The 14,463-nt window shown below is 61.9% G+C and overlaps 1 protein-coding gene across 1 annotated transcript; it reads left to right on the top strand.

Moving 5' to 3' along the window:
• Positions 1-2,773: 2,773 nt before the first annotated feature.
• LRP3 (LDL receptor related protein 3) lies at positions 2,774-14,355 on the top strand. The gene is made up of 7 exons (XM_047077439.1): positions 2,774-2,846; positions 4,753-4,800; positions 9,985-10,123; positions 11,461-11,675; positions 12,064-13,180; positions 13,403-13,535; positions 13,771-14,355. The coding sequence occupies exons 1-7, from the start codon at positions 2,774-2,776 to the stop codon at positions 14,353-14,355; spliced, it is 2,310 nt and encodes a 769-aa protein (XP_046933395.1).
• Positions 14,356-14,463: the final 108 nt, after the last annotated feature.

Genomic DNA, 14,463 nt, shown 5'->3' with positions numbered 1-14,463 from the left:
CACATCTCATGAAACACATGTGAGTGACAGCAGCCTTGCTTCCTCCTGACTAGGAAGGCCAGCTTCCCGCCAGGAGGACCCTGAGCCCCCGCCTGCGCCCCTCCATCCGGGGCCTCCCTCATCTGCCCCAGCCGGGGTGCAAGTTCTTGGGGGGGGGTCTATCGCTGCCATCACCATCTTTCCAACACTAAATTCTCGATTAGTTGGAAGATTTGGGGTTGTGATAGACAGAAAGCCCCTGGTTACAACTAACTGATGCTGGGGCTGGTGCAGGATATCTGCCAACAAGTTACAGGATCTTTGAGCCAGGGTGTTGAGTCCTGCAACAGAGACTGGACTGCCAGGAGCCATTTCAGAAGTGCTTAGATGGGTCCCCGGAGAGGACTGGGCCAGGGCTACATTGGGGAACCCTAGCGGGGCCTCTGCCCTGGGTGCAGCCTCTGGAGGGCACCAAACTGGAAATGGGGTGTCAGGTGGCTAAGATCTCAATATGGGTAAGGAGTAGCTTTGTGCCAAAAAATTCATCAATCAAGATAAACCATGTCTTTAAAAGTTTTTTTTTTTTTTTCAAAAAAAATAAACGCAGGGGCGCCTGGGTGGCTCAGTCGGCTGAACAACTGACTCTTGATTCGGGCTCAGGTCATGACCCCAGGGTCATGGGATCAAACACCCGGTTGGGCTCTGTGCTGAGGGTGGAGCCTACTTGGGATTCTCTCTCTCCCTCTGCCCCTTTCTCCCCCCCCGCCCACCACTCTCTCTTTAAAATTAAAAAAAAAATTTTTAATGCAAAAAAATCTATGATGAACAAAACATCAACAGTTTAAATGCAGAGGTGGTGGTTTTTTGTGATCCTGCACTCTTGTGCAATGGAAGCCGTTTCCAACCAGCCCAAAGTTCCCAGGTAGCTGTGCTGTCCCCTGCTATGTGGCTTTATGAGGGTTGATAATGGGGTGTGGACAGATTTGGGCAACTTGGGACTTTCTATATGGTCATGTTTTGTGATTGTAGAGCTTTTAGTAACCTTTCCACTCAGTTTAAAATATGGGAGCATATTTTGATACATGCATACATTTCGATAAATGTATACAAGGACTCACATTTTTCCTTTTGCCTCAGGCTCCAATAGGACTCCCCATGGCCTTGGTCTCAACCCTGGATTCTTTTCACGGCTTGGAAAACATGCATCTAGAAAGCAATCCTCAAGTGGAAACAAAACTTTGGACCCTTCTTGTCAGTTCTCCAATTCTGTTGAATATTTTTGCCATGCATAAATGCCCATTACATGAGAAGTCAGCAGTCTGGGGAAATCGTGAAACCAAATAATGGTAGGCTAGTGCTCTTTACCATAAATGAGTCATTTATCTTGTTATTTGATTCTTAAATCGTTTACTCTGTCTCTCAAGAAGTCTGCTGTGGAAAAATCACCAAAGGAATTAGAAGAGAAAACACACACACACACACACACACACACACACACACACACACACACACAGTTGACCTGCACAGTGAAAGTGGGTCTCCAACTTTCACTAATACAGTATCAGTTTCTCTTTACCTCCTCTCCAAAAAAAGGAGACTATCAGGAGGAGTGGTGGTAATTGAAGAGGTGTCCTGAACCTCAGCTCAGGGCAGGCATGGAGCCCCATACCAAACCTCCATGTCAGGACCTCCGATTTCACATTAGTCTCAAGAAAGGGTGGTTGACCCTGTCTGACCGTAAATGGCCTCCTCCACTCTTCTCCCTGTCTCTCCCGGGATTCTGCCTCTTCGGGACCAGCCCGTTGGTTGACACCACTCCCAGCCCCAAGCCTGAGAAGCAAGCCTCCTTTCCATTCCCCAGGGCCTTGACCGGCTGATTAGGTGGTCTCGGGGTCCCCGGAAGGAAGGGGTGGTTTTCCAGAGGCCTGCTTGCTAGATGTTCCCCAGTATCTCTTCCCACGCCTTGCTCTGCACGGAAGGATTCATTGTAGGGACATGCCAGGGCCAGGTGGGCTATAGCAAACGAGGTGGCAGGTCAGAGGGGCAGGAACAGGGGTACCTCACCGGGCAGACGGGCCTTAGCCCTGCGCCACCTCGCGCGGTCCTGCCCTCAGGTGCCCTCCCCTCCCCTGCAAGCGGCCCCGCGGGCTCCGGGAGGGACCAGTTCGTGGGCCCCAAGAGCGGGCCAGGCCAGAGCCGACGGGGCCCTGGCTCGAGGGCGGGGGGCGCCGACTGGCCGGGGCGGCCGCGCGGAGCTGTCCAGCACCGAGGCGGGGCGCGCGCCCCCGGCCCGCCCCGCCGCCTCCCCCGCCCGGCCAGCGCCACTGCGGCTCGGCGGGCGCGTCACGTGGCTGGCGCGGCGCGGCCTCCGGGCTCGGAGCGGGCGAGGGGCCGGCCGCGAGGACCCACAGACCCACGGACGCACCAGCGACGGCACCCGGCCGCGTGGGCCGGGGGCGCCGGGGCCGGGTGGGCTGCGCGCCGCGGGGCATGGGCGCGCCGGGGGCCCCCGGGCACAGGCCGGCGGCGGCGCGGCGCCGGGGGCGCGGGGGCAGCGGCGGGCGGGGGTCCTCCCTGGCGGCCGCCGCTGAGCCCCCGCGGGGCCCGTGACGCCGCGGCCGATGTGGCCCCGCGCGCGCTGCGGGCCTGCACCGCCGCCTCACAAAGACGCTGCCGGAGCCGGAGCCGCCGCCCGCACCCGGCCGGCAGCCGCCGCGGGAGCCCGAGCCGGAGCCGCAGCCGGAGCCGCAGCCGGGGAGGCAGGAGGCGGCGCCCGCGGGCGGCCGGCCCCGGCATGGAGAAGCGGGCGACCGCGGGGCCGGAGGGGGCGCCGGGCGCCCGGGCACAGCTCGCCGTCGTCTGCCTGGGTGAGTGGGCCGCGCAGGCCGGGTGGGTCCGCGCCCCCGCCTCGCAGCTCCGCGCCGCGCCCTGGGCGACCCCGGCCCGCGCCGCTCCCCCGGGCTCCGGCCGGGGCTTCCCGGACGCGCCCTGCGCGAGCAGACGGCCCCCTGGATCCCCGGCCTGCTGGGGTGTCAGGCCTGGGTGGGGGGCGACTCTGGCAGCCGAACCCCGGCTCCCGCCCGGCTCGGAACAGAGCGCGGATCCCGGGGCGCGGGGCGCCCGGGTGGTGCGGGCGGCCGGGGTTGGCAGGCAGCGGCTTTCCGCCCGGCCTGCCGGGGCTGGGGCCTCCGGAGCTGCGGACAAAGGCGAGGCGGGCGGGTCTGCGGCCGGTAGTCCCCAGAAGAAGGAACTGTTTCCTGCCGGGACTTGGGGCGGGGGCGGGTGCTAGCGGGAGCCGCGTTGAGGATGCCGGCGGGAGGCAGCTGGGAGAGTGACTCCTGTCTTCCCTTTGTGTCTCTTAGACCCAGCGGGGCAGGCCTGTTCAGCCCCGAGTGGTGTGTCTGGGGAGGACCCGGGGACCTGTCCAGGCCTGGCACCTGAGGGGGGCAGGGAGGGACTCCTGCCCTGTCCGGGAGTTTTTCTGTCCACCTTTCCACCGCCCTGTGTGGGGGAGAGGGAAAGAAAGGAGTTAAATCCTCAACCCACATGGCTCCTTTATTTACCATGAGGAGGAGGGAGGCCATTATCTGAGCTTGGGGTCATCAGGGGACACCCTATGGTGTCACTAGTGAAGATTCTGTAAGCCCTGTAGGTTTGCTGAAGCTACTGAAATGACATAGTAAGAAAGAAACCTGTCAGCGTTCAGCTGCACCCTCCTCTGCCCTTCAATAATCAGGGAGCTCTGAGTCTTCTGGAAGGCCCCTTGCCTCAGCTGTGTGAATGGCTAAGGGCTGGGACCCCACCCCTCCAAAGCGTCCACTCCCCAGTCTGTTAGTACCATGTGCTCTCTGGACTCTGAGCTGCTGGGTGCTGGGCTTCCCCCAGGGGGCCCTCCCTGCCCAGATGTGGCATGGGCTCTGCCTAGCAGAACCTGGGTGTTTTCAGAGGGGGCATCTATCTGCCCCTGCTTCCTCACCAGTCGGGGGCTGACCTGGGCAGAGATGCTCTCTGCCTCCCTTGGCATCCTTGATGTTGGGGGAAGGGGGCATCCTGAGCCCCGGGAAGCTGAGTTTGCCCATATTCCCCTCTTGGTCCTATAACCCCCTTGCAGGAAAGCAGTAGGTGAAAGCAAAGGACAAAGGCCATGCAGGTGGATACTTGAGGGGGTAGGTGGCAGATTTCTTTGCCTCTCTTCTCAAGGTCAGCATGGCACAGTGAGTGGACCGTGAATCCTGCTAACTGTGCATCCCTATAAAATGTGGTAATCAGAACTGCTTCTTCCTGCCCTGACTGCTGGTAGACCCCGTGGCTGGCAAGGCCCCTCAGAGTGAGGAAGCCCTTCCAAGTGGCAGGGGCCCCCTTGCAGGCAGAGCCCTTATCCAGGCTGAACCAGGGTGGTCCAGGCATGAATTCCCAAGCTGGACAGGGGAGACAGAAATGCACCCCATCCTACTACAGGAGTTAGAATTCCCAGGCCTGGGGAGCAGCCAGAGTGCAGCCGACCTTGCACCCCACTCTCTTTGGCTGCGGGAGTGGGGGGTGGGTCCTGAGACCCTCTGTGGTCCTCCCCTCTGCCCATCTGGCAGGACCGGGTGGGAGTGGAAGTCTCTGTGGCAGCAGCACTCTGGGCCTTGCCCTGCGAGATGAAGAGAACCAGCCAGGGGTTTGGCCGTGTTGTCCTGTGCCCATCAAGGGCTGCTGTTGGCTCAGTGCAGGTGTCTGGGTCCCCAAGAGCCACTGCCCCCTACTGACTCCTCCCTGTATTTCCCACAGTGAACATCGTCCTCACTGGGCGGCTCAGCAGCGCAGTCCCTGCCTTAGGTGAGTAAGATGCTTCTCTCTTTCTTCCCTTCCTCCCTGTCCTTCTGGTTTAGTGACCTCTGAGGTGGACAGGCCTTCAGGGCCTGTCCACCCCTGAGGTCAGCTGGCCTCTTTCAGCTTCAGTCCTTGGGCATTTTTTCTGCATCACAAAGGAGCCGTTAGGCCCTGGGCAAGCTTACACCTCCTTGAGTCTCAGTTTCTCTTTTTAAAATGGATGCGATAACAGGATCTACCTCAGAGCCTGCTTATTAGGGTCAATGGGCAAATGAGGCAAGGTGCTCAGCATGGCAATGACACATGGTGGCTTAATGCCACTAGCAAACTGTCACAGGTCCAGTAGAACCGACAGATTGTGCTTCCTGTAGACTGTGGGGTTCCCTGAGGCCACAAGGCACCATGAGATGCTTGCCTGTTTTAAAATTATACCTGGGATTGAATTTATAAAGGTATGAATGGATGATGGCACAGAGAGGCCAATGCCATTGACAAATTTGTTACCTATGTGTCTTGAGAGGGGGGAAGTCAAGGCAGGGAAGGGGAAACAGCTCAGAATGGGCTAGTTTGAATGACTCTGGCAGGCTTGAGGCTACAGGGGTGGGGTCCAGTTGCCGGGTACCTGGTGCCAGGATCACCCAGAGCAGGGAAAATACTGACTTGGTTGTGAGTTAGAAAAGTAGGTGGCTCAGCCTGGATTCAGCTGGTCTGTCTGGGAAAGACCAGCTTCAGGCCAGCTGGTGTGCAGGAGAGAGATGAACACTTTGGCTGATGTTTTGGCCCTGGGATCGGTGGTTGCCAAGTAGACCTACCGAACCCAAGACACACGGTCAGAACTGCTCCTCCCTGCCTCCTCCTGTCCGAGTGGGTCCAGCCATCCACAGGCCATCTTTGTGCTCTGGCCCAATGCCAGGGCCAGCAAAGACTGTCAGGAGCAGGAGGGGAGACTGAGGCCATCAGGGTGTTTGCTCTTTGCTGAGGGGGCTGCTGCGGGGAAGCCCAGGCCCTCAGGGCCCTGGGGCCACCAGGGGGCATCTGAGGAGGGCCTTAGGGAGCTGGGGAGAATGTGTGGTCTCCAACGTGGGGGGTCGGTGACTCATTTGCTGTCTGCAGGGCTGCATAGTGGTTTGGAGGCACCTGGGACTTCTCGTTCTGCTCAGTGCCTCGTAGCAGAAAGCCACTGAGGCTGGCTCAGGGAGAGGGATCTCTGCTGGCCAGGGTCACTGGGATGGGGAGGCCCAGGGCCCACAGAGGCTGCTTTCAGAGGCCCATCTCTCAGATGTGGCTCCTCAGGCTCCCTCCTGGTTCCCCCTGCACATCATCTCCTGCTCCCTGCTGTCTGGCCTCCTCTGCTGACACAGCTGGCCCGGGGCCCTGCCTTACTCAGCACCGAGCCAGCCCCAGGGCTGCCTGGTGTCCTGGCCCTCACCGCTAACTGCCCAGTCTCCCCATCCCAATTTTCCAGAGGAGGCTGACTGGCCCCGCCGGGGTCAGGGGTCTATGACCACGGTAGAGAGTGGGAAGGAGGAGGGGAGGGGGGCCGGGTCTTACAGATTGTGAGCCCCAGGTGAGGCCTTCTGCTGCTATGGTGGGTGGGCATGTGACCTCAAACACATCTGCCACATGCCCGTGCCCCAGGTTTAGAACAGTGTTGCTATAGGGACAAGGTTCCCTCGTAGTGTCAGGGAGACAAAGACAGCCATCCAGGTCTGCACATTTGGTTGTTTTCAGCCAGGGTCCACATTGTTCTCAGCAGGCCCTCATTCCCCAGTTTCAGGGGCCGCGGTTCGCATCAGGGCGCCTATGCGTGGCGCCCTGGGAGCCTGACTGCGTGGCGGCCTAGGTGGCCACAGGTGGCAATCTGGGGCCCTAGCTCTCCTGGAGTCTAGCTCTGTCCCGCTAGCATTGCTAAGAGCATTGGAGAGCAGCTTCTGGCTGCCTGAGGTGACCACCCAGACACCCCTGAGGGCCCAGCTGGACTGCCTAGAAACCTCACGGGTGTTGGCCTCTCAGCCCCTGTCCTGCCGCAGGTCGTCACCTCCCGCACCCCGGACTCTGGGCTAGGCCGTGTGGCTGCCGTGGCGCCAGCTTCCTGACCTGGACAGCGTGTCCGGGCTGCCTTCCACTCCCCTGGCAGCTTCCCCGAGCACCGGGGTGGGGCCCCCAGCTCTCTGCTGTGCAGTTAGAGCAGGCAGGTTGTCTGGAGTATTGATTGCCTCTGGAAACCAGATCCACAAATTGTGCTCTATCAGGCCTTGCTCATGCTTCCTCAAGAGCATTTCATGACTCTTTGGACCAGGAAAGAAGGACGCTCGCTGGTCTGAAAGTGCTCATTCATCCCTTGCCCCCCTGAGCAGGGCCACCCGGGCCTGAGGGCCGAGCGGTCTTCTGCCGGAGTGAACACGGGTCACCTCCATTTAAAGCTCAGACAGGCTTCTCTGCCCCGACACCGCACACCCTCTATCCTGCAAACGTACGGTCCTCCTAGCACCTGTCACTACCTGCCCGTCATCACACACTCTGTGGGATCCTCACCCACGCAGGGTGTACCCCCACTCACCCCATCACATGAATATCTGCCTAGAGGCTGCCACTTTCCTAGAATTTCCCGACTACCTCTGAGACAAGCAGCACCCATGGGCTCCATTTTACTGATGGACAAGGTGAGGCCTAGGGTGGAATGGAGTGCCTGGCAATGTGGGCCCTGGAACTGGATTTGTGAGGCCTTTCCCCCACCTGTGCCCGGGTCCCGGGGTGGCTTGTTGGGGTGGGAGTGAGGCTGCTGTCATGCAGAGGCCAGGAGTTGGTTGTCTGAGCTGGTGGCAGCCTCCAGGCTCACGGCTAAGCAGCGTCCAGTCAGAAGGCCCTGACCAGAGCTCGCAGCTCCCTCTCTCTTGCTCCACGGTCACTGTGAGTGGGCCAGGCTGATGGCTGCGGAGGACATGAGCTCTGTGCCCCCACTTTGGAGAAGAGCAAACTGAGTGCTTTCGCTGCCGCCTAGGTGGGAATTTCTGGGCAGCCTTGGGGAGTGCTCAGGGGTAAGGCTGTGTGGGGGACATGCTGTCAGGGGCTTTGTTGAGAGGTAGGGCTGGGCTGGCTGCTGTCTAGTCATCTGCTCCTGACTTGACTGGTGGTTCCAGAGACAGGCTGCCTGCCTCTGGAAAGGAGGATAGACGTAGGTCTAGAGGAAGATTCTGGCTGAGGCAGGTGATGCCTGTAGAAGATGCACGGGCCTGGCTTTCTGCAGCCACTGTGGGTGAGGACCCTGGCCTGAGTGTTTTGTCACTGAGGAAGGCCTCCTGGCCAGGGTAGGTACAGACTAGGCCCTGCTTTGCTCCAGGCCCTGTCCCAGGGGCTGAGGGTCAAGGCAACAAAGGGTGGTTCCCACCCTGGCTGACGGAGTCTCCTGACTTCTCGTTAATCATGTGCTTTAGAGATTTGAGCCAGCCATACTAGGCTCTCCCTGCCTGTGAATCTCTTGTCCAGCACCATCCAGGAGGAGAAGCTTCTTTTGGTTTCATAGCCTCACACCTCCCAGGCCCCCTGGTCAGCACCCAGGGTCTCGGGGGGGGGGCTCATCTGTCAGAGGGAAGGGGCCCTTGTCCTTCCCCTCCTGGGTGCTCTACCTATTAATCTACCTATTAAGCAGGTGCAATAATGCTCCTGCTTAATAGGTGAGAAATCTGAGGGTCAGGAAGGCTGGCCTTCCGGGCCACAGGTGAGTGCCAAGCAGAGAGGCCTGGCTGGTGCCTTGGTGACCAGGGACTATTGGGGCTCTGACGGCAGCCCAAGGGTGCCCAGCCGTGTTTTAGGGTTAAGTGTGGTGTTTCTCTTCTAGTTCTTTGAGGCTTTTGTGAACTGTCTGTGGGGGTTTCCACTTCCCTGTTAGTCAGAGTATCAGATGACCTGGACCTCCAGGTCACAGTCCTATGAGCACGGGAGGCGGCTGGAGGCTTCCACTCTCCTTTCTGCAGCCGTGCAGTTTGGGGTCCCAAAGAGTCTTGTTAAGAGCCAGCAGAGAGACCCTGGTTTCTAGGGCGACAGTGGAAGGTGCCAGGCAGTGGGAGAGTGAGGAGGTGGTGTTACTGACCTCAGTTTCTCCATCTGTATAATGGGCCCTGCCTTTGCCACAGGTTTTTGTGAGGATCAGATGAGGTGGTGTGGTGGAGGGCTGCAGGGGCTGGGAGGGGTGGGTGTGGCCAAGTGCAGGGACCTTGCCTGACACCGGGGTCAGCTCTGCAGTCTTCAGGCTAGGCGGGCTCAGCTGGAAGCAGAGGCATGGATAATGAAGAGGGTGAAGTGAGGCTGGCAGGGCTGGGCGTGGTGACACTGCTTCACCATACTGGCTGGAATGATAACCCGCACTTGTCCCTGGTGCGTGGGTTCGCGGATGGCAGTGAGAGGCCGATCCTACCAGGGGACCAGGGTCGAGTCTGACTCCGCCACCTACTGCTGTGTGGCCACGGGAAGGTCACTTATCCTTTCTGAGCCTGTCTCCTTGTCTGGTTATGACATCTACCTCCAGTGGCTCCCCACTTACGCTCAGGATGAAACCCCAGTGCCACACAAGGTGTGAGCAGACTCAGCCTGTGTTTCCAGCCACATCTGGACACTGGCCTCCCTGCAGGCCTGTGTTATGATCTTTACTCCACCCAGAGATCAGCATGTCTGCTCTCCCGGCAGCCTCCATGGGGCAGGGCTTTTGACTGTCTTACTCAGCACACCTAGTACTTGTGCCGGGCACTTAGTAGCTACTCAGTAAATATGTGCTGGGTGAGCAAAGCCCCTCCCTTCCCAGGGCTGAGGCCTGTATTTATACCTACACCAGGGAGGGCAGGCAGGGAACCACAGCAGGACTGTCCACGCAGGCTGCACCCCGGAGGTGCCAAGGGGACTGCCGGTGGGTTCATTCGCAGCCCTGCCGGGAGTGGGGAATGAGACCTACACTCTGGTGCACGAGGCAGGGTTGGGAGCTGAGGGTGCCCCGAGTCCTTGTGCGTCCTTGGCCCTCCACACGGAATTCCAGTGAAGTCTTGAGGTTGGCCTTGCCCTGGCCATGGCTACCCTCATCTGACTTGATCCCACCCTGGGGCAGGCCTGTGCTCAAGCCATGGGCGGGATCAAGTGGGCCTCCCACCTCACCTCCCACCCAAACGGGAGGCCAGCACTTCTCAGCCTCTTCTCCGACAGCTGCCTGCAGCGGAAAGCTGGAACAGCACACGGAACGGCGGGGTGTCATCTACAGCCCAGCCTGGCCCCTCAACTACCCGCCGGGCACCAACTGCAGCTGGTACATCCAGGGTGACCGTGGGGATATGATCACCATCAGGTAAGGGGACCTAGGGCATCAGAGGGAGACTCCGTGGGCCTTACACAGGCTGAGTGAGTGTGTATGTGAAAGAGTGTGTGGGTGTGTGACGGTACATGCACGTGAGTGCATGTATGAACAGGTGTAGAGGGCATGTATGAGAGCACGTGTGAGTGCGTGCATGTGAGTGAGCACATGTATGAACAGGTACAGAGGGCAGCTGTGAGCAGATATGTGTGTAAGTTCATGTGTGTGGGCACGTGTGAGCATGTGAGCGTGCCCCGGGCTCTGTGGGTCCCTGCAGCTGGCTGCCTCTCCTGCTGGACTTCTGCGAGAGCCTCTCTCATGAGGAGTGGGGGCTGTCAGTCACCTCAGCCCGGCCAGGGAGAGAAGCCCTGGGGACTGGTTGGCGTGGTCCAGCTGTCCCTGAGGTGGCAGAAGTGTCCTGCAGGTGGCTTGAGGCCAGGCTGGCATGGAGCCTAGAGCAGGGTTTTTCCCCTGGGGTCTGGGGGCAGTCTCGGCAGGAGAGGGAGCCAGGCAGGAGCCCGGTGCTGTAGCTGCAGGGATGTGCAGAGGGTGCTGGGATGAGGTGGCTAGACAGTGGAACTGAGGCTGAAACCCCTGGCCTGGGGTGGCCATGGGGTGTGTGGCTGGGGTGTCACTCTCCTACATGCCAAAGCCCAGCAGGCCCGGGTACTCCCTAGCTCCAAAGCACAGGGATGTGATGCGCACGATGGGGGTCTCTCCTGGTGGTTCTGCCAGTTTCCCTGTGGCCGCAGGGCCGTGGCTCTCAGGCACTCTTTCTTCAAAGACTCCACCCTTACTGGCCACTTCTAGGGTACTCCCTGGCCCTGTGGCCTGCTTGCCCTATAGCCTGGGTGGGAGGCCAGCTCCAGCGTTTCTCCCCAGGAGACAAGCTGTCACCCAGATGTAGGCTAGGCCAGCCCTGTGTGCGTGTGCCCCCTCACTGGATAAGCCTGTGAGTTTGTGCTAGGTCTGTCCCAGCAGACCCAGTGTGGGAGGGATCTGGACTCTTGGGTCTTGCCCTTGAAGAGACAGTGTCAGGGGAAGGAACTGACTCCCCCTCCACTTTGGCTTTGGGGTGGGCACTGTGTGTGCTGATGGAGGGCAGAAAGGTGAGGCCCTCCCAGAGCCTCAATGGGGATGTCCACGGTTGTTCTGATTCTTCATGCAGCTGCCCTCAGGCCCCTGGATGGTGGCTGGGGTCCCACTAAGAGGCCCAGCATGAAGGAGTAGAGGGACCAGTGTGGCTGGCCACCCTTGCCGTAAGCTCACGTCTGTGGGCTCCCTGCCTGCCCGCCCACACCCACGGTCCTCCTTCCTCTCTGCCCCGGCAGTTTCCGCAACTTTGACGTGGAGGAGTCCCACCAGTGCTCCCTGGACTGGCTCATGCTGGGCCCAGCAGCCCCGCCCCGCCAGGAGGCCTTCCGGCTCTGTGGCTCTGCCATCCCGCCTGCCTTCATCTCTGCCCGGGACCACGTCTGGATCTTCTTCCACTCTGACGCCTCCAGCTCCGGCCAAGCCCAGGGCTTCCGTCTCTCGTACATCCGAGGTGATGCTGGCGGCACGGTGGGGCAGGGCACCACAGAGCCCGAGGGCTCCAAGGGCCCAGGCAGTACCCTCTCTTGGCCCACTCCCTGCAGGGTCTTCCCCAGCAGCCCAGTCAGTCGGGGGACTGGGACCGGTCAGCCCCTCGAGCTCCCTGACCCCACTTCATAGACTTGGCTAGAGTGAGTGGCTCACCCCTCACCCTTCGGTCAAGTCAGGGATGAGCCCACTCTGGCATTTGAGGGGTCTCTGCACCTCGGGTGGCCATGGAGAGGCCCTGCCACCCCGGGACAGGGGAACCACCCTACCTGCTCCTGGCGCCCGGTCCCACGCTGGAGGGAGGCTCTGCTCTCCCCTGACTGCCCCCTTCCCCCATGCTCTTCACCCCACAGGGAAGCTGGGCCAGGCGTCCTGCCAGGCAGACGAGTTCCGCTGTGATAACGGCAAGTGCCTGCCCGGGCCGTGGCAATGCAACACTGTGGACGAGTGTGGCGACGGCTCTGACGAGGGCAACTGCTCGGCGCCTGCCTCTGAGCCACCCGGCAGCCTGTGCCCGGGGGGCACCTTCCCGTGCAGCGGGGCGCGCTCCACGCGCTGCCTGCCCGCCGAGCGGCGCTGCGATGGCACCCAGGACTGCGGGGACGGCTCCGACGAGGCCGGCTGCCCTGACCTGGCGTGTGGCCGGCGGCTGGGCAGCTTCTACGGCTCCTTCGCCTCCCCGGACCTGTTTGGCGCAGCCCGTGGGCCCTCGGACCTTCACTGCACGTGGCTGGTGGACACGCAGGACCCGCGGCGCGTGCTGCTGCAGCTGGAGCTGCGGCTGGGCTACGACGACTACGTGCAGGTGTACGAGGGCCTGGGCGAGCGCGGGGACCGCCTGCTGCAGACGCTGTCCTACCGCAGCAACCACCGGCCCGTGAGCCTGGAGGCCGCCCAGGGCCGCCTCACCGTGGCCTACCACGCCCGCGCCCGCAGCGCCGGCCACGGCTTCAACGCCACCTATCAGGTGAAGGGCTACTGCCTCCCGTGGGAGCAGCCGTGTGGGAGCAGCAGCGAGGGGGCCGCGGGGGACGCGGGCGAGCAGGGCTGCTTCTCGGAGCCGCAGCGCTGCGACGGCTGGTGGCACTGTGCCAGCGGCCGCGACGAGCAGGGCTGCCCCGCCTGCCCGCCTGACCAGTACCCCTGCGAGGGCGGCAGCGGCCTGTGCTACGCGCCCGCCGACCGCTGCAACAACCAGAAGAGCTGCCCCGACGGCGCCGACGAGAAGAACTGCTTCTCCTGCCAGCCCGGCACCTTCCACTGCGGCACCAACCTGTGCATCTTCGAGACGTGGCGCTGTGACGGCCAGGAGGACTGCCAGGACGGCAGCGACGAGCACGGCTGTCTGGCGGCGGTGCCGCGGAAGGTCATCACCGCCGCCCTCATCGGCAGCCTGGTGTGCGGCCTGCTGCTGGTCATCGCCCTGGGCTGCGCCTTCAAGCTCTACTCGCTGCGCACGCAGGAGTACAGGTGGGCGGGGCCGCGTCGCGCCGCCGCAATGGGAAGGGGCGGGGCTCCCTGCGCCGCGCTCCGCCGCGAGGGCTGCATCCCCAGTCTCAGGCCTCCGGCTGGTGGACTTCTCCTGTGCGTCCTGGGAGGTCAGAGTGGAGGGCTGGGGGCCCCGTGTATGTCGGAGGGAGAGTGTGGTCCTGGCCAGCCCCGCCATGCTGCCCTCCTGCCCGCGACTTTCAGGGCCTTCGAAACCCAGATGACGCGCCTGGAGGCTGAGTTTGTGCGGCGGGAGGCACCCCCGTCCTATGGGCAGCTCATCGCGCAGGGCCTCATTCCGCCCGTGGAGGACTTTCCCGTCTACAGTGCGTCCCAGGTGAGCGCCAGAGGGTGAGATCCGGGCGGGGCTCCTGCTTGGACCTCAGAGGACGCCCAGACCCGGAGACTTAGGGGCCAGGTCGGACAGTGCATGGCCCAGGGGTCGAGGGAGGCGGAAGGTGAGGCCGGGGCAGGGTGATGTGGGGGGCCACCACGGCCACGTTGGGGAGAACGAGTTGGTCTCTTGGGGTCGTGCTGACCTCTGCCCTCTCAGCCACCGCCCCACCCTCCAGGCCTCGGTGCTACAGAACCTTCGCACAGCCATGCGGAGACAGATGCGCAGGCACGCCTCCCGCCGAGGGCCCTCCCGCCGCCGCCTCGGCCGCCTCTGGAACCGGCTCTTTCACCGGCCGCGGGCACCCCGGGGACAGATCCCACTGCTGACCGCTGCGCGCACCTCACAGACGGTGCTGGGGGACGGGCTCCTCCAGCCTGCACCGGGGACCACCCCAGATCCCCCAGCACCCCTCACGGACACAGGCAGCCCTGCAGTGGCTGGGGATGGACCCCCCAGTGTCCCAGGCCATGCATCAGAGGCGGGATCTGCTGTGCCGCCCCCCTCCGGCCTGCGGGACCCAGAGTGCAGGCTGGGGGACAAGGACAGAAAGGCCTGCAGGGACTCTTTGGTGGACAGCCTGGCCCCTGCCGAAGCGCCTCGGGAGCCCTGCTCGGCCCAGGACCCTCACCCCCTGGCTCCCACTGCCAGTAGCACCCTGGGCCCCCACCCACCAGAGCCATTGGGTGTCTGCAGGAGTCCCCCACCACCCTGCTCCCCAACGTTGGAGGCCAGTGACGATGAGGCCCTGCTGGTCTGCTGACCTGCTGGACATGCTGGTGACCGCCACAGCCCCGCTTTGTAACCAGGGAATACACAGTCGTTTCTACCCTGCCTCCGCGTCCTTCTTTGTTGCAGAGAAGCCACCCAG

The sequence above is a fragment of the Lynx rufus genome, unplaced genomic scaffold, assembly GCF_022079265.1.
Source record: "Lynx rufus isolate CCGP_SWC_20201006 ecotype Redwood Valley unplaced genomic scaffold, mLynRuf1.p SCAF_16, whole genome shotgun sequence".
In the NCBI taxonomy this organism is placed as follows: Eukaryota; Metazoa; Chordata; class Mammalia; order Carnivora; family Felidae; genus Lynx; species Lynx rufus.
Note: the sequence above shows the minus strand (reverse complement) of the source record. Positions and strands in the feature narration are given on the sequence as shown.

Bases quoted from the DNA above. Each gene is read 5' to 3' on its own strand.
- LRP3 (XM_047077439.1), top strand. From the start codon at position 2,774: ATGGAGAAGCGGGCGACCGCGGGGCCGGAGGGGGCGCCGGGCGCCCGG. The intron at 2,847-4,752 runs GTGAGTGGGCCG...TATTTCCCACAG, and splicing joins GCTCGCCGTCGTCTGCCTGG to TGAACATCGTCCTCACTGGG. The intron at 11,676-12,063 runs GTGATGCTGGCG...TTCACCCCACAG, and splicing joins CCGTCTCTCGTACATCCGAG to GGAAGCTGGGCCAGGCGTCC.